This window comes from Rhinichthys klamathensis, unplaced genomic scaffold (genome assembly GCF_029890125.1).
Source record: "Rhinichthys klamathensis goyatoka isolate OS25496 unplaced genomic scaffold, OSU_Roscu_1.1 h1tg000269l_1, whole genome shotgun sequence".
NCBI lineage: Eukaryota > Metazoa > Chordata > Actinopteri > Cypriniformes > Leuciscidae > Rhinichthys > Rhinichthys klamathensis.
This window is the reverse complement of record NW_026606789.1, coordinates 526,536-546,581: the sequence shown is the minus strand read 5'-3', so window position 1 is coordinate 546,581 and position 20,046 is coordinate 526,536. Positions and strand designations below refer to the sequence as shown.

The following is a 20,046-nucleotide window of genomic DNA, read 5'->3' as shown; positions in this document are numbered from 1 at the left end:
CAAGAGGAGAGCAAAAGACAAGAGTCCTATATATGACATAGTGTTTGTGTGGGCACTTCTGAATGTGCCCCTCTCCATTTTTTCCAACAATCTCAGCCAAACCAGTGAACTTGTGGCATGTATTAAACTGGCCCATTGTTCCCTGTCTGAGATTTGATTTCACAGGCTTGACTAATGAAATACTTCATCTTTGCCTGCCCCTCTGACTGATGAGGAGTTAATTAGAAAACTAACAGAACCTCTCAGGAGAGGGAAAGCCCCAGGCTTTGGACAACAACAATCGAGGCATGTTCTTTTTCCGAATCTGCTTGTTTTTGTAAACAAAATACAAATTTTAAAGGAATAGTTCACCTAAAAAGGAACATTCTGTCATTATTTACTCATCCTCATGTCGTTACAAACCTGTACACCATTCTTTTATTATATTCCTAGTCTTCTGGAGCCTTACGATAGCTTTAACTTGAGAACCAAATCATTCGTGGGATTCGTGAATGAACTGTTCTTTTGAGACTTGGGCTGCGTCCGAAATCGCATACTCTCTAGAGTAAGTATTTATTTTGAATAAATAATTACTTTACACCTACCAAAAAAGTATGTTCTATATAGTATGAATGTAATCTGGACGTATACATTCGCTATGTTGTCATTATCATGTGATCTATCAGCATCAGTTGCGTCGCTTCACTACCATTCACAAATCCTCTCCCGCGACCTCATTAGATGGTAAAATGTCCATCGTATGCACACTTCAGAATCTCTCCGGAAATCATCCGGGTCCTTTTTGCCTACTCTTTTATGAGTACTGTGAATTCAGACAAAGTTCATTTGTCACATACTGTTATTCACCTACTTTTACTGTAGTAGGGAAGTATGTGATTTCGGAATGCAGCCGGTTAACTTTGAACCAGTTTGTGAATCAGACTGATCCGGTCTAGTTTAGCTCACTGATTCAATGGTCCAGACAAAATGTTTTTTCACTGGAAAGGTTCACTGGAGGGGAATTAACAGTAAATGATGAATTCATAAATCGTATGGACTATTTTTATTGATCCTTTTTGTTACTATGAAGGATTTTTGTTGCATGGAAAAGCATTAAATCTTTCATTTTGTGTTGCATGGAAAGCATATGGGTTTGAAATGATATAATTTTCTTTAAAGGTGTGTTCTTTTTCTTTTAATTCTTTAAAGGTTAAGTATGTGGGGAAATATTCCTGTTAATCTATAGCGCCATTTTGATATTGCAGTGTTTTACTTTGCATGGCAAGACTGAGTCACTAATTATTAGAAGAAGAATATATAAATGACTCACTACTTCCTTTAAAAGTCACAGGGGAAATTATAACACTTTCATTTTAAAACTAAAGGAAAGCTCTTTGGAATTGTAATCTAATAGCGTTGTATTGTATCTTATCTCTGTTTTCACAGCAGGCGTATGCATCCTCCACCCAGCAGATGGCACCACCCAGTCCCAACACCACCACCACCAGCAGTAATGGAAGCAGCATTGCTGGAGACCAGCTGAGCAAAACCAACCTGTACATCCGTGGTCTCCATCCAGGAACCACAGACCAGGACCTTGTCAAACTCTGTCAACCGTGAGTGTCCTTTAGCGATCCTTGTTTCGCTTGGAAATTAATTCCGGATTAGGTATGGTGAAGGCAAGTAAGGTCAGGTTCATAATAAGCAGTTGAAGAGGAGCTCAGAGTGTATAATAAGTCCAGAAAATGCATTGAAAAACAGGGGTGTGTGGTAGAGTTTGAGCGTCCTGGTTTGACCCTTCACAAGAAGGTTAGAAATGCAATGCTGGCAGATCATGTTGAAATGAATGCGAATTACTTAAAAGTGTTTTTGGATAGCCTTATGCAGCATCTTGATTTAGTAGATGCTGTGTAAATCACACATTTCTATTCATGAAACGTTTTTGATATTTTTATAACATTTTGGTGCAATGCCTGAGGGGTGCTGGTTTTTCATCTTGGGATTGGTTCTCATTCCATGTGTTTTGTTGGTAGATAGGGAATTCATCTTTTCAAATAAATCTCTTGTCACTTTTTCACATTAGATCCTTGCTTTCATGTTAGAGGTCATTTTGGTGGAATGTAATGACACAAACTCAACAGAGGTTTGGGTTTCAAACAAAGCTCTTTTTTTGTTGACCGACTGCAGTGTTTCCAACAGCTAGGCATAACGGTTCCCTCTCCTCGCCTGTTTCCCTGCCTGCGCCTCACTTCCTTTTAGGGTTGATAAAAGTAAGGAAGGGTTTGAAGAGAGATCATTGCTTTTGCTTCTACCACCTAGATGTTCCGAAGTATGCACACATTTTTTTGTTTTCATCCATTTAATAACACAGTACTTTCTGTCATTACTGCATTGCATTACTACTAATTTTGTGTTTTAGGGGTTTGATTTGATTTTCTTAATCACTAAGTACATTTAAAATAGTTTGTTTTTACTTAAAAGGTTAAGACAGCAATAAAAAAAGAGGCTTTTTTTGTGATATTTGTATTATGTATTTGTAAATATGTTGGTAAACTGCAATGCAGTGTAATATAATTGTTAACTAAAACTATTGAAAAAGGATTTTTGGTAAAATAAAATATAAATATAAAATTTGAAATGTTGGCTTGAAAACTAACTGAAATAAGTTTAAACTGAAATGACTAAAACTGACTAAAGCTTAACAGAAATATATAAAAACATCTAAAAATGGCAAAAGCACATAAAAAATTACTAAAACTAAAATTCAAATAAAAACTTTACATTTAAAAATAAAAGTCATTCAAAAATATTAAATATTACTATAACTCCAAATGTATTAGTTTATTATGTAAAAATGTTTTCAATTTTTTTGTTTTTGTATCCTATTGCCAGAGCAAAAGTAAGCAACTCAATATCTTTGATGCCCAATTTGATGTGATTTCTGTTGGGCAATAAAAATATGATGCAACTTCTTAAGCTTTATTGAAGTATATATTCCATTTTAGAACAACATGCTCATAAATTTAAGTTGGCGTAGAAAGAAAGTGCACAGATTTGAGAAGTAGTGCTGGAGATTCTAAGAAACGGCTGAGATGAGGCTGCACAGCCCTACAGGAAACTCTGAGCCCAGGGGGAAAGGGAAAGACAAACAAGGGCAACAGCTGGGAGGGAGAGGAGACCAAAAGTTGTTAGTGATGGGGGTGGGGAGGAGCTGGAAGAGAGAAAGAGAGATTTGGGAGAGTGTGAGAAAGAGACTGAGAGAGAGAGATAAGAGTTAGTCAAATAGATCAGGTGTTTCTTAGCAAAGAAGCTGTTGGCGGAGGGGGATGTTTGGTCAAGTAATTCCTGTTACCTTTATAGAATGCGAAAGAGCAGAACACAAGCCGAATGGTTTCAGAACACTAAAGCAAATGCTATGGATATCACAAGCAAGAAGAATGGCAAAAGGACAGCCACCGCCACGTGTATTTATCTAACATAAGCAATATCACAAGTGCAAGAGTGCCGTTTTTCTGAATATCAGTGGATATGGCTTCACTTACATTTTAAACACAATATCTATCTGTCTAAAAATGCCTATTTTTCATCTACAAACGAAATTAGTTCAAAATAGAACAAAGGCTAAATAAACGTTGCTTCTTAATGATTTAGTGATTTTTGACCAAATCAGTTTGTGAATGACTTGTTGACTCACTCATAAAGAGTCACTTGTTTGTGAATGAATCATTGTTTTGAATGAATTAGTAGAGAAAATGATTCGATGAGTCAGCAAAGCATTACAGAAGTAAAAAAATATATATATTTCTTGACTTTATTTTTAGTGCTACCTGCCTCAACAATGCTGCAACAATGTCAATATGAGTAGTTACTAGAGTCAGGCTACACTAATCTCTGCTAGTCATCACATAGTGTTTGCTTGACCATGACTCTTGGTTGGATCATCTCACACATGACTAACTGTCCCTCCAGCGTATGGAAATCAGGGAAAAACAAATAGTAAATGCAAAGAATAAAATGCTTAACCGTACAGTCATGCATATTTAGGATGGCAAAATAAATAGGCTTATCAGCTTTTAAAATGGAGGAGAAAAAGCTTCCCTTATTTTTTTGTTTTTGACGTCAATGGCAGGGCGTCCAATCAAACTAAACCATTTCATTTGTCAATTGTATGTGGCTAAAATTAAATTTGACCAGTGTTTGTTCCATGTTTTGGACTGGTTTATTAATAGTGATGTCCCTAAATACATCAAACCCAAAATTAAAGTTTTCATTTAGACGGTTCAGTAGGCCTATGTCGTGTTTACAAGTAATAAACCAACCAGTAATAGAAACGTTCTTCGGTAACAAGCCGCCTCTAGTTTGTGACGTCAAAAACACCAGCGATTTCAAACCACGTTTTTGAGACTGTCTTTGGATCACTGCAGTTTAAAAGGAGAAAATACTCTGCAATGGCGTTGACATGAATTTGCACATGGTTTGTCTTAAAGCATATTAAAAACACCACAAAGACATATAAACAACATTTAAAAGCTTGATTTTCACCACAGGGGGACATTAAAGTTTGAATGATTAAGTAAAAAACTGAAACTGCTTGTAATTCTTTCAGTGTTCTCATATAGCTTCCATCTAGATTTAGTTCAGTCATGAACACCAGTGTGAGAGGTGCTGTGCGCTGGCAGTAGGACCCATGAGGAGCCTGGCGGAGGGCATTGTTAGTTGATTGTTGTGGACCCCAGCCAGAGCTGTGCAGGGCAGACAAGGAGAACTCTCAGGTTACACTGCAAGCACATGCCTGGAGAGAGAATATCCTACCCCCCTCCCCGTCCCTCAAACACCCGCATGCCTCCAGTAATCCATGGAAGCATATGCTATCCTACAGCTATATACCTGTATCATGCTGCGGCAATGCCTCAGATATGCAAAGCAGCATGAACATGGTATGGAATCCATTATTCAAAGAGCATTACCATTTGATCAGGGCTTCTCCACCGCACCGGCACCCTCGTGAAGATTTCATGTACATGATTTCTGAATATGGGGGCCCGTTGAGCGGCGCATTGTGAATGGAGCGGTGCTGGTGCCCTCAGTTTATGAGTTTTTGTGCCCCCACTGTTTGGCTGTTTCTGGCTTAGATTACTCTGGCTTTTCCAAACTGTGTTTGACCTTATAAAATACCTGATGCATATCAGCAAGTCTTATGAGTTTGGTTGTATTTATTATTTTTAAGCTGTTAAAAATCTGTGTAAGGTTTTTATCTGTTCATCTAAACCAAATGTTACTTTTTGTTCTTGTTTTGTAATGCACAGCTATGGAAAAATAGTGTCTACTAAGGCCATCCTTGACAAGACCACCAACAAGTGTAAAGGTAAGATGTGTCGCAAAATGTAATATTTAAAGGGATAGTTAGAACTACTCTGACATTCTTTCACAAAAAACACTTCACATAATGTTGCTTACTGTGAAAGCCATCAAACTCAAAAAAGTACAACAAAAAAAAACTATAAAAGTGTCATAAAAGTGGTCCATATGACTTATAGCCTATAAAGTCTTCTAAAGCCATATGCTAGTTTTGTCTGAGAAACAGGCTAAAAATGAAGTTGATATTCACAAAAAATCTTGCTTGAAAGCTGTGGCCACCATTCACTTTCATTGGATGGAAAAGAGCAGCTTGGACATTCTTCTAAACATCCTTTTGTGTTCCACAGAAGAAAGAATATTATACAGGTTTTGAAAATCATGAGAATGAATAATCGAATTTTCATTTTTGGGTGAACTGTTCCTGCTCTTTAAATATACTTCATCGTCTATTTTATCTAGCAAATGTGTGCTGATGTAACAGCTATGAGATTGGTATTGCATAACCCTACATCTGTCAAGTTCGTGTGTGTGTGTGTGTGTGTGTGTGTGAGAAAGAGAGTGTGTATAGTTAACTTGGTCTGATAGCTCTTTTCTCACAGAGAGATTACCAGTGTGATCTAAGGTGTAGAGGAGTGATAGGGAACGCTATTGGCTTAACTAAACTTTAAGCAGTGATCACTGATCCTCTATGTGTGTGTGTTCAGGCTATGGCTTTGTGGATTTCGACAGCCCGGCCTCTGCACAGAAAGCGGTTACAGCGCTAAAGGCCAGTGGAGTTCAGGCTCAGATGGCAAAGGTAAGAGTCAGTGACACTGAACACCCTGTTCCTTAACTGCTCATACCTTGTGAGGCACTTTGAAACGGCTTCAAACGAATTCCAAACACAAGCATCAGTATTATTATTGCTCATACTCAAGTTTGGGATTTGAACAAACGCTAAGCCAAAGTATTTGTGCTACGGACATGAATGATGCTTCAAATCATGCGGATTGATGAGGAAACATGTGCTATTACTTTTCTTAACAAACTTAAGATTTTTGGCTGGTAGATGATAAAATGGGTGAAACATTTCATGGATTTCCACTGAAGGAGGGACTTGGAGGAGATCCTGTTGCATCAAAGGTTTTTATTTACAACATATTTTTGCAGCGTTGAGCACTGTTACCAATCACAGACTGGTCTGTTGAGCACATGAATACAATGACAGGTCAGAAGCATTTAAATAAGTAACTGGCGTAAAAAAGAAGAAGAAATCTACTCGGGAATGCCAAAAACGTTTGTTTTGTTTTGCCTGAATTTACCGAGTTCTGCACTCACACATATAGTCTGATTATAACCAATAAGATGCAAAAACAATATAAACTGCTGATCAAACGTTTGGGGTCGGTAAGATTTCAGGTTTTTGAAAGAAGTAAAACAAATACAGTTAAACATGCAGAAATACAGTAAAACATTATACAGTAAAACATTGAACTGTGAAATATATTATTGCAATTTGATATATTTGAATATATTTTAAAATGTAATTTATTCCTGTGATGGTAAACTACTCTTGTCTTCAGTGTCACATGATCCTTCAGAAATCATGCTGAAACTTTTCTTATCAATTTTGAAGAAAAAAAAAATTGCGATTCTTTGATGAACGTAAATTTCAAAAGAACAGCATTTATTTGAAATAGAAATCTTTTGTAATCTTTTATAAATGTTTTACTGTCACTTTTGATCAATTTAATGCATCCTTGCTGAGTAAAAGTATTAATTAAAAAAAAAATCTTACTGACCCCAAACTTTTGAATGATAGACAGCTTTATCAATCATAACAATTATGATTTTTGTCATAAAGGATGAAGCCCTACTGACAGGCACACTCACATTTGTGTAGTTTTAATACATTTCTTGGATAAGTTATCACCTGTAACAAAATATTGCCTATCTGATTCAAGGGAAAGCTAATTATTAATGTTGAAAGTAAATGGCGGCAATCCCTTTAGTGTAGGACGGCTGATTATTTTACCACACTTGGGCTGTCAGTGGGTGTTGAGCCATGAAAACGGAGCTGGTGTCCCCATTAGGCTCATGCAGGTCCGCCATTGAGAGCAGTTCAAAGTAAGTGCCTGAGGAGTATTTGTCCCGTTTCTGCTCCTGCGTGGTGCTCCAGCTCTACAAAGAGTTTGTGTGTTCTCTCTTTCACCCATGGCTGAGTCACTGTCTGAGCAGCTTGGCTGGTAGTTCTGCACGGCCTCCGTAGAGGACTGTGGCCCTGCAGGCCAGCACTGCTCCTGCCCTGGCCAACCACTCACACAGACACTCCTACTGATTTCACACCCTTTTAATGAGGTTTATGGTGAATCTCACGAAAACATTTACAGATCATTTTTGACAGCAAAAACGAAAAGAAAGATACATTACATTTTGCATAGAGAATATACAGTAACAGAAGATTATTTTAATATTATTTAAGATATTTGGGGAAATATTTTAATGACAATAATTGTTGGTGAACAAATACTTCTAAGATCTTTTCTATGACATTTTCTTCCACTTCCCAAAAGTTCACTGTATAAATAGTTTTATTAAGATTTTTTATTGTAATAATATTATTTTAATGACAATTAATATTTATAGATTTTATTATATTAACAATGACTATCATTATCAAAATTGTAAAAAAAAAAAAAAAAGTCATTACTTTAATGCAAAAAATGATAAAAAAAATGTTTACATCCAGAATCACTTGTCTTTTTTTTTCTAAATGGTAATTATCATTAATTTGTCGGTCCCACTTTATATTAAAGCTCCAGTCCGCAACTTTTCCTCTTTGTCGCCATCTCTCTGTTCGAAATCTGTAACTGCAGTGATTCGCGGAATTATTATCTTTACGTGGGTTGTAAATCGGCATGAAACAGCGCGGATGAACACAGTGCTTTGAGGCGAGTGCTGCTGTCAGTCACCGCGCTGTGTGGATAGCCTACTGTCATACAGAATCACAGATTCACTTTTTGAAAGTTTGACCAACATAAGAATTTTCATAAGAAAATGTCTTCTGAACAAGTAAGTAACATCCATTTTTGTTCTGACCAACTAAGGGGGAAAAAGCATTCGACATGATAAGCTTCGTTAGATTTAATCAACGCGATTTACAGCAACCGTGCAAATTATAGCCTACTTTGTTCTCAAATTCATGTTAACAACATCAGCATTGCGTGACTAATGTTAAATTTAATGTGTTTTATGGTTACCTGTGTAGTTCAGAATTCATATTCTCCATAATAGCAAAACGAGAAAGGCACAACAAAGGAAACTCCATAACTGTGTGAATTAAGAAAACGTACTGTTACACGATTGAACTATTGAAATGTCTTACTTGTTCAGCAGAAAAAAGCCGTCTCTTCTTCCGTTTTGAACCCCTTCAAAACACGGAGTTCACGCACTTTTCAAAAGCCCCGCCGATGTTTAAATCCTTGTGTTCGCATGAGACGGTTTCTTTCTCTTTCTCTAGCCACCTTAAATCCGAAGTACGAAGTCTTTTGGGTTTTATAACTGCTGAATCTCCAGTTAAAACTGATGATTGTTGTTTGGATCTTCCTGGATGCCATAAGTTTAATAATGTAAAGTGCTGCGAGAAAAGCCTATACATCTAAACATCTCGTCACGCGCAGCCGAAACTCCTTCTTTATGTGTACGGGTGTGACGTAATTACGCAAAGACATGCTCGAATTTCTCGCGGAAACCCACCAGTACCACTGGAATTAAAATCATTATTACAAGCTAACCGTTTTGAATCTAGCTATGGCAAGCAGATAGTTTTGACCACTGGCAGAATAAGTTTTTTTTAATATAATTATTTTGGATTATTTTTAACTTAAAAAAGTTACGGACTGGAGCTTTAAGTGGCTTTAAGTACTATGTACTTACATCGAAATTAATAATTTGATACAATGGACTTATTGTGTACTATATGTTTTTACATTGTACTTATTTTGAAAATACCTGCATGTAATTACAGCTGTAATTAATTTATGTAATTACATTTGTAATTACACTGTTGACCCTTTCCTTACACCCCTTAAACCCACCCATACCACCACACCTGTCCCTAACCTTACCCGTATCACACCTCAATAGCAGCAAAAGTGTTTTACAATACAACCTGAACACAATAAGTACATTGTACTTATTTTTCGATGTAAGTACATAGTACTTAAAGCCACTTAAAGGGATAGTTCACTTTGAAATCAATTTTTGGTATGTTTTAGCTTACCACAAGGGCATCCAAGATGTAGGTGTCTTTGTTTCCGCAGTAGTTTCAATTTTGATATTTTTAGGTCAAACCGTTCTTGTCTGTCAGTCATATAATGCAGGTCTATGCTGCCCTGCAAAGGCAAAAGTAACTTCGTTTTTGGTCGAAAATGAGTTATTGATATTTTTGGCACTTTCAAGACCTCCTTTATCATGATGTGGATAAGTATCTTGAGTCAATTCCGTTGTTTTTTCGAGAAAATAATGGTTTGTCTTAACCGTAACTTCCAAAAGCCCATGAGAAACCAAGGCAGAACACCGTAACACCAGTTACGGCTCTTTGGCTTAGTTTTGGAACGCTCATATTGAGTTACGGCACTCTGCCTTTGTTTAGCCGCGCGTCAATATGAAGTTACGGTGCTGGTGTCTATCAAATAATGCTACCTATCAGATTATACGGTGTTCTGCCTTTGTTTTACTCTCCATTAAAATTGAAATTACGATGTAGCCTGTGTACTTTGTACAGCTACCATCCGTCCCTGTAACTTCTGATGTTACGTGCAATATCGATCGCGAAGGATATGCAGAGTTGACAGAAAAATGTTACACATGCCGTAGCAGGTCAATACAACAAAGAACTAAAGCCCCGCCTCACCCAGTTCGGGTACCGGACCTAGTTGAAACAATCATGCATCTAGCTGGCAGAGTGCCAAAACTTCGCCGGCGCCTTCAGCTCCGCCCTGAACACGGTCGAGCAGAACACAGAAGGTTGTGCTATAAATGCATTAGTCGTCTAAGTAGTCCAGAACACGCTCCCTACTGAGTCCTAAGGGGTAAAGCACTGCATAGGCTACTTTTCGTGAACGGAGCGTGACACCTTCGAACACGAATCTCGGGAAACGCCTGTGAAAGTATGCGTCTTTCAGATCCACCGCTATAAACCAGTCTCCTGGTCGAATGTGCGCGAGGATCTGTTTTATCGTTATCATTACATTACATTATAACGCGTGTTTAGCAAGTCTTATGCCACTCGGTACCACTTGAAGATACTCTTTAGTCTTTACCGCTATATGGAGGTATTTTGTCATGTCTAATGTATTAATAGGACCACCAGAATGCAATCAAAGCACAATAACTAGAAGGCTAGGTAATTGTAAATCATACAAAATAAATGCCATGATCACAAGATTTTATACAGGTGTTACTATAATGATTTTGTTAATGGTGATCAGCAACCAAATATTTATAATGTGGAAGTTACTGCCTTTTGCCTTGGCATGACTTTAAAATAGTGGTCAAAAGTCAAGTTTCAGCTCAATTTTGTTATGTAGATAATTTTCATTACTTAAACATCTAATTGCCAGATTTTCAGCGTCCTACCTATAATTAATTTGGCGGGACAACTAAAAATCTTTAAAGTCATTTTTCTCAGTTCCACACTCTAGCGAGTTAAGGTCTTTTGCCTTTGTAGGGCAGTATGGTCACCACCTCAAAGAGCATGCACAGAGAAGTCCAAATTAAACATGATTTAATGACTCGTAAATGTAAGTACTCATTGATGGCCTAAGACACGAAACGAGCGGTTTGTGTGAGAAAACGAACAGTATTTATATAGTTTTCACCTCTTGTAACCACAGCCACGTCCAAGTGATCTGAGGGTGCGGGCGCTTCGGTCTGCGCAAGCGCCGGAAAGCGCCGGAAGTGATCTCTTCAAAAAATTTTTTAAAAAAATTCAACGTTGTCTGTTGATATATCGAAATCGTCTTCCATTGCGATTTCCTGTATATCTACGTAAATATGTTTAGATCTTCACAGTGAAAAGTAACACTTCCGAAATCTCTGTGTAAACAATGAGTGACGTACACGCGCGAGAGATCACTTCCGGCCGGCGCTTGCACAGACCGAAGCGCCCGCGCCCTCAGATCACTTGGACGTGGCTGTGGTTACAAGAGGTAAAAACTATATAAATACTGTTCGTTTTCTCACACAAACCGCTCGTTTCATGTCTTAGGCCATCAATGTGTACTTACATTTACGAGTCATTAAATCATGTTTAATTAGGACTTCTCTGTGCATGCTCTTTGAGGTGGTGACCATAGACCTGCATTATATGACTGACAGACAAGAACGGTTTGACCTAAAAATATCAAAATTGAAACTACTGCGGAAACAAAGACACCTACATCTTGGATGCCCTTGAGGTAAGCTAAAACATACCAAAAATGAATTTCAAAATGAACTATCCCTTTAATATAAAGTGGGACCAATTTGGTCCATTACTGCAATACAGTATTTGTAGTAGTATTTTTGGTCACACTTTAGATTAGGGTCCAAATCTCACTGTTAACTTATATTAACTATGACTTATTCCATGATAAACTCTCAATTACTGCTTATTAATAGTTAGTAAGGTAGTTTAGTTTAGGTCTTGGGTAGGATTGAGGGATGAAGAATATGGTCATGCAGAATAAGGCATTAATATGTGCTTTATAAGTACTAATAAACAGCCAATATATCCTAGTAATATGCATTATAATAACAACTAGTTAATAGGGAGAATTGTAAACTGAACTAAAGTGTTACTTTATTTTTCTTATGTAAATCATCAAATTAAAGGGAGTACAACAAATGTGTGTATGTTACTTTATCTTTGAATTACAGTAAAAACATTGTTTTCTTTTTCGTTTCTGCAATGTGGTAATGAGAGATGTGGGAGGGGTGTGCTTAATTGTGCTGGAAAATATGTCAATACAAAAATGCAAAAAAAAAAAAAAAACAAGGTTGATTTCCTTTAAGCAATCAGTTTTGGGGTAAAAATGTGAACTGAACATATTCTAGAAAGATTTGTGAGATTCACCCATTTAATCTGTAGATTAGCGTGAAAGTGCAACCTCTTCACACAAGAACATCACTAAGCACCCGTCTTAATTACAGCCATTTTAGAGTCTTTTAGTGACCTGACCTTTTCCTCCTCCCATTCACTCTGTGGAAAAAGCCACTTTCTCGCGGTGTGATTAGATCAGTGCAAAAATCACCTTCATCACAGGTCACTGCAATTAGATATTCATTATTCATGGTGGCGAGATGATCTGGTAATACATTTACAGCTCACATTTTAATCTCATCTGCACACCAAAGCAATGAATATGCAAATCAGCAGCGGGGTGATTTGGAGGTTTGCTGTCTTGCAGCTATCTTTGCTGTCTTTCTGATTTGTTGAGACAAGTAACACACAGATCATGCTTCAATGATAATGAAGAAAATTAATTTGAGACGCATAATATGATTAAGGAGTTTTGAGATCCTAAAGTAAAACCTCCTACTCAAGCCTCATGCAGGAACTGGGTAATCTGTAGAAGACATGCAAGCAACAGTTTTGTGTATCTGTTAATTTGAGGTTAGAAAGGTGTCACTTTGTATTGTATGCATATTTGCTGTCATGCCTGCAGCTTCAAATGAAGCTAATTAGGTGTTTATATGGTAATGAGCTGACTCAGTACTGGCCTTGAAAACGGTCATTTTGACACCTTTTCCCAAAAAACATATTGATGTCTAAAACTCCTGCATATAATTATGCAAAGATAAAAGACAAATATGGCACAAAATATGTGAAATACACTCTTTCTATTTTATTTATATTTTCCTATGAATTTGTTCTACTTTTTGGTAAAGAAAATCCAAGGCTAAAGTGATATGTATAGTTGACTTTCAACAAAATAAGCGCCATATTTCATAGTTGAACTCATGTGCAGGATTCGGCAGGAGCTGAATCAGTCTTATCTCTCCAATCACACACACACACACACACACACACACACACACACACACACACACACACACACACACACACACACACACACACACACACACACGCATCAATGCACAAGGCTTCCGAGTCAACAGAAATCAAAAGAAAGATAGGAAAGACTGTGCAGAAGTTATGAGGTAAGACCCTGTAAACTTCTGAACTCTTTCACAGTCTTTCCTACCTTCCTTCCTTTGATTTCCACAGTCTTTCCTACCTTCCTTCCTTTGATTTCCAATACATTTTAAAGGTGGAATGTGTCATTATTGGAATATTGAGGTCATTCCCAACTTAATGTCTGTATGAAGTGCTTAAGTTGTTGTTACAACAAATAATAACAATAGATTTGACTCTGGAAAGTTAACCCAGTTAGTTATCTATGTGAGCATACTGGGAAGGGACAGGGAAAGGATGTGACATAACTATCCTAAAAAAAGGGGCCAGTGTTTGATGGTGCTCTGCTTTGTGTCTGACAGGCTGATGAGGTCCTATACCTCACTTACCCTTAATCCTAACCTTACTGAGCCGGTAAGGCTGATCAGTCCTTCAGGAAAAAAGCAGGGCACTTTGCGTACATCCACCTACAGGAATTATGTCAGTAACACATAATCAGAAGTTTCTCCACCTAGAAAAAGTGGATCAAGCTCCAAAAAGACAAAAGCACCATAAGGGACTGTTCACACAAAGCACGTTTTTGCCTTTCTCAGCACTGCTTTTCCATTTTCCATTGTAAACATGAGCTAGACGGAGAGGGGCTCGCACATAACACGGCATTCTAAAATATGACGCTCAAGTTAGTTATTCAACTAGTAGCCTAATTAAAGACCTTGCGTTTTTCCCCGCTTTCACTACCCTGTGTAAATGGCTCCGAAAAGTGGTCAAGATGACCAATGCGCTATATTCCAAGTGCTTTATTGATCACTGTATTTATCGTAATTCATATGATACCGCTGTGTGAAAAAATAGGCTGAAATTTAAAGGGTTCACCCAAAAAAATAAAAATTCTGTCATCATTTACTCAACCCCATGTCGTTCCGAACCCGTAAGATTTTCGTTCATTTTCGAAACACAAATTAAGATATTTTTGATGAAATCTGAGATATTTCTGTCCCTCCTTTGACAGTCCACGCAATTACCACTTTGACGCTTCGAAAAGTTCATAAAGAGAAGTTCGTAAAACTAATCCATATGAATAGAGTGGTTTAGTCCAAATTTTCTGAAGAGACACGATCTCTTTATAAGATGAACAGATTGAATTTAGGCTTTTATTCATTTATAAACTTTGATCACCGAACATAAACAGAAGCTCAACCGTACTTGCTTTGACACGCAAGAGAAAACCTCACTGGTTCTTGCGGAGGCTCAAACGTGCTCAAACTAGTTTAGCTCAACTTTATGATCTCTTTATGAACTTTTTGAAGCATCAAAGAGGTGCACAATCTGTCAGTTGAGGGACAGAAAGCTCCTAGATTTCATAAAAAAATCTTGATTTGTGTTCCGGAGATGACCAAAAGTCTTATGGGTTTGGAAAAACATGAGGGTGATTTAAATAATAACAGAATTTTCATTTTTGGGTGAACTACATTATTTCACGGAAATACGGACAGAATTTCCTTTTTTGGACAAACTTATTCTAACCCAGAATATTCCTTTAACCCTCATGCCCACATTGTTTCTCTCTTCTTCATTACCTCTGCAGCAACAGGAACAGGACCCCACCAACCTGTACATCTCCAATCTGCCTCTGTCTATGGATGAGCAAGAGTTAGAGAGCATGCTCAAGCCCTTCAGCCAGGTCATCTCCACACGCATCTTACGAGATGCAAACGGCACCAGCCGAGGAGTGGGTTTCGCCAGGTACGCCCGACCGCCTCTCACGCATATAACCCGACATAATCATCATTAATATTCCATTAATAATACATTTGCAATTACTCTGTTAGGATGGAATCGACTGAAAAATGTGAGGCCATCATTCAACATTTTAATGGCAAATACATCAAGACTCCTCCTGGAGTAGCAGGTACTGCGTTACGGTAGTTTTCATATTGAGGATTGTATGGTTACGACATGATAAATAATGACTAATGTTTTGACTAAGTGCCTATAGAACCCTTGCTGTGTAAATTTGCGGACGGGGGACAGAAGAAACGTCAGAATCAGGGGAAATATCACCTAAATGGGCGGCAGTGGCCAAGAGAGGGCGAGACTGTGAGAGAGATGATTTTCTCAGCTTTTTCATGTTGATGTAAATCATTCTGTAGTCCAAGTCTTAAATCGACTGTCTCTCTCTTGTTCTCTCACACATACAGGGCGGGATGACGCTAACATATGATCCTACTCCTGCTTTACAAAATGGGTGGGTTCTGAAACTATTACTCAAGAAATGTTGTTCTTTGTGCTTTCATTATGACACAGCATGGTAAAAGCGCTTTCTTTAGAAAAAGAAAAAAATGTGTGTTTGTCGCCCCCTGCAGGTTTTATTCCCCTTCCTACAGCATCGCTCCTAACAGAATTATTGCTCAGACTTCTATCTCTCCCTACATGCACTCACCTCTATCCACCTACCAGGTACTGTTTCTTTTTTGCAGGAGCTATATTACTGATTTGCTTAATATGTATATTTGTAGTATTGTTGAAAGGAATAGTTCACCCAAAAATGAAAACTCTTTCATAATTTTCTCACATTCATGTCATTCCAAACCCGTATTTTTTTCTTCCATCAACTGCAAAAATAGACATTTTTGAAGAACAGTTACTAAATAAAACAGCTGTAAAGTAAAACGTTTTTTGACGATATGAAAAATAATTGATTTAAGACATTTAAGTTGTTATTTACTGAAAATCTTAATATCCACCCTAGCTTATTAGTTATTAGTCATTATAGATCTGAATTATATTGAATAAGGACCCAAATCTAAAGTATATTCTTTTAATTGCAGGTACACAATCCCTCCTGGATACATCACCAGTCTTACCTCATGCAGCCCGCAGTAAGTTGCAGTTAAACTGCTGCTCCATTTCCTAAAGCACCTTACTGTACCTGTCTAACTTCTTTTCTCTCCTGTGCACAGGGCACCGTCCTCACGCCTTCAGTGGACCACACCATGACCATCCAGCCAACTGCCATATTAGGGCCTCTCACACAGCAGCTCAGCCATCTAACCCTGGGCAGCACAGGCACGGTACGTCCCCCACAGATGCACACAGACATATTGCAAATGTTAAAAAAAAAAAGAAGCTTTTTATTTAGTTTATTATTTTTATTTGAAATCTGTCTTTTTAATTTAATTTCGGTTTTCATTGTGAATTTTAGTTTAGTTTTAGTGTTCAAGTTTCACATTATTTTGTTTTTAGTATTTTAGAGCTACCAAAGTTAGTGCTAACTGGTATAATTTATAATATTTAACTGCATTACATTTCTCAGGACATGGTTTATAATATTACCATGTATCAGAATCTAAAACTAAGATTCATTTGAGGCCATTTGTATTTTATGTTAGGTAGTTTTGGACTAATATGTATATTAAGTTTAGTAGTATTTTTAAGTTTTCATAGTTTGTTGGTTTTAGAGCTGCTATATATATATATATACACTTACCGGCCACTTTATTAGGTACACCTGTCCAACTGCTCGTTAACACTTAATTTCTAAGCAGCCAATCACATGGCGGCAACTCAGTGCATTTAGGCATGTAGACATGGTCAAGACAATCTCCTGCAGTTCAAACCGAGCATCAGTATGGGGAAGAAAGTTGATTTGAGTGACTTTGAACGTGGCATGATTGTTGGTGCCAGAAGGGCTGGTCTGAGTATTTCAGAAACTGCTAATCTACTGGGATTTTCACGCACAACCATCTCTAGGGTTTACAGAGAATGGTCCGAAAAAGAAAAAACATCCAGTGAGCGGCAGTTCTGTGGGCGGAAATGCCTTGTTGATGCCAGAGGTCAGAGGAGAATGGCCAGACTGGTTCGAGCTGATAGAAGGGCAACAGTGACTGAAATAACCACTCGTTACAACCGAGGTATGCAGCAAAGCATTTGTGAAGCCACAACACGCACAACCTTGAGGCGGATGGGCTACAACAGCAGAAGACTCCACCGGGTACCACTCATCTCCACTACAAATAGGAAAAAGAGGCTACAATTTGCAAGAGCTCACCAAAATTGAACAGTTGAAGACTGGAAAAATGTTGCCTGGTCTGATGAGTCTCGATTTCTGTTGAGACATTCAGATGTTAGAGTCAGAATTTGGCGTAAACAGAATGAGAACATGGAACCATCATGCCTTGTTACCACTGTGCAGGCTGGTGGTGGTGGTGTAATGGTGTGGGGGATGTTTTCCTGGCACACTTTAGGCCCCTTAGTGCCAATTGGGCATCGTTTAAATGCCACGGCCTACCTGAGCATTGTTTCTGACCATGTCCATCCCTTTATGGCCACCATGTACCCATCCTCTGATGGCTACTTCCACCATGTCACAAAGCTCTAATCATTTCAAATTGGTTTCTTGAACATGACAATGAGTTCACTGTACTAAAATGGCCTCCACAGTCACCAGATCTCAACCCAATAGAGCATCTTTGGGATGTGGTGGAACGGGAGATTCGCATCATGGATGTGCAGCCGACAAATCTGCGGCAACTGTGTGATGCCATCATGTCAATATGGACCAAACTCCCTGAGGAATGCTTCCAGCACCTTGTTGAATCTATGCCACGAAGAATTGAGGCAGTTCTGAAGGCAAAAGGGGGTCCAACCCGTTACTAGCATGGGGTACCTAATAAAGTGGCCGGTGAGTGTATAGTTATATATATAAAAAAATCGATATTGCAAAATACAAAGTGCATATATAAATTTGGCTGCAATCCGCCCAAAAAAGTTTGACAGTATAATGTTAGCTCTGCCCACTCTCGTGATAATACTGAAATGTTTCTATATATATGTGCATATTTTGCAATGAACTTAAAATATATTGTCTTTGTAAGGTATAATTGATGACGGCTGTTGAATTATTAGAAAAATACCCGAGGTGGTAATGCGGCCACGGCGCTAAGTGGAGTGTGCATTGTTTTTTAATAATTCAATAGCCCAGAGTCAATTATTCCGCTTATACTACGGTTACCACACCTCAAAACATTGTTCATGATGTATTTCAAGATGTTTGTCAGATTTTTGTCCTTATACACTTTTGTGTGTAGGACTAATTTCTTACGCATCTAATCCCAAGCCTCCATTGTTAATTCCAAAATGTAATTTTAGAGTTTATAAGGGAGGTTTGAGCCACTGATAGCAGAGTAATGCAGTTATTAGAGAGAGAGAGAGAGAGAGATTAAGCATATGTGAATTACCTGAGTCTGTGTGTCTCTCAACAGTGTTCAGCAGCACTAATACTAATAGCGGAACTGTAAGTTTATCTGCTCTAAGAACAGCACCGTTATTACCTCACTAGTGAGAAATTTGCCTAGCTTTTATGTTGTAAACTATTTTACTGATAAAACACATTTCTGTGCGAGTGCGTGTCCGTACTGAATGTGTGCGTTTGAGTGGTACACAATCAAGAGAGAGAGCAGAAGAAAGAGAGTAGGCTATATGCTTTCCGTACATAATAAAACGTGATTTTGTGGCAAACAAACATGGAAATAATTTGTTGTTTTTATCCCATTGTTTACTATATTTATTTGCTTGGTCAGTGTCGTTGTGGGTTTTAGTTTTTTTGCTGTTGTAGGTTGTAAGGACCTTTTGAAATAATTGAAATCATTTGGCGAAGTGATTTGGAACTGTAATGCGGTCAAGACCTGCCTGGAACTACTTTAGCTGTGCGTTTCCCTGAAAATAATTGCACACCTTAGAGTGTTCGTCAACCAATCAGATTCAAGCATTCAACAGCCCTGTAGTATAAATACATATAATCAACAGTTGTAAACGAGTAGTTAATTATTTCTCTTTCATTTTTAATTATGCTATTCGCAATGCTTCATGGAATTGTAGTTCTTTCCCTCACTCAAACTGTTAAGTACACAGTCTTGTACCTTATTTCCTTCAATATCTTGCAGCCCTAATTCGTTTTTATTTCAGTTAACAAAAATGTTTTCGTTTAGTTAATTTTAGTTGTCCTAAACAATAGTAACACTTACACTACTCTAATACCCATTGTATTTAAAGTGTTACAATCAAGTCTTTTAACTCCTGCCATGACCATGTAAATCTAGTAAACCCTAAGAATAAAGAATCACAGGATTTATGCAAAACCATATGAACCAGTTTTTCATCTACCTAAAATATTCCTCTTTTGTGTGCTGTCTGTGGTTATCACACATTTGTCAATGTGTGTCCTTCTGTTCTCAGTATATGCCTGCAAACACAGCTATGCAAGGGACCTACATACCACAATATGCCCAAGTGCCTCCTTCAAGCATTACAGCTGAGGTACGAAACACTTGCATGCTGAATTATTCTATGTGTTTGAAAGCTTGAATCACTTCGATGGATTGTCAGTAATGTTGACCTTATGCCACTGCAGGAAAATAGCGTCCAACAGCAGCAGGTTGCCATAGAGACACCCACAGACCACACAACATACTCCTACCAGCATGGCAAGTGAAGAGGAGGTGGGCTGCCTACTTCCTGTTGCTTTGGAAATGCTGTGGTCTGTAATGGAAAAA

The 20,046-nt window shown here is 37.9% G+C and overlaps 1 protein-coding gene across 2 annotated transcripts in view; it reads left to right on the top strand.

The window, feature by feature from the left end:
• The window catches only part of rbms2b (RNA binding motif, single stranded interacting protein 2b), a 28,944-nt gene that overhangs the window by 7,675 nt on the left and 1,223 nt on the right, over window positions 1-20,046 (top strand). The window contains exons 2-13 of one of the 2 annotated variants that reach the window (XM_056268044.1): window positions 1,426-1,595; window positions 5,286-5,344; window positions 6,042-6,133; window positions 15,081-15,238; window positions 15,325-15,404; window positions 15,492-15,592; window positions 15,694-15,740; window positions 15,859-15,952; window positions 16,324-16,374; window positions 16,456-16,566; window positions 19,730-19,810; window positions 19,905-19,992. In XM_056268044.1, coding sequence (XP_056124019.1) covers window positions 1,426-1,595; window positions 5,286-5,344; window positions 6,042-6,133; window positions 15,081-15,238; window positions 15,325-15,404; window positions 15,492-15,592; window positions 15,694-15,740; window positions 15,859-15,952; window positions 16,324-16,374; window positions 16,456-16,566; window positions 19,730-19,810; window positions 19,905-19,985 — 1,125 coding nt within the window. In that variant the 3' untranslated portion in view covers window positions 19,986-19,992. Of the gene's footprint in view, window positions 1-1,425; window positions 1,596-5,285; window positions 5,345-6,041; window positions 6,134-15,080; window positions 15,239-15,324; window positions 15,405-15,482; window positions 15,593-15,693; window positions 15,741-15,858; window positions 15,953-16,323; window positions 16,375-16,455; window positions 16,567-19,729; window positions 19,811-19,904; window positions 19,993-20,046 lie in introns of both variants that reach the window. The other variant, XM_056268043.1, reaches the window with a different exon arrangement.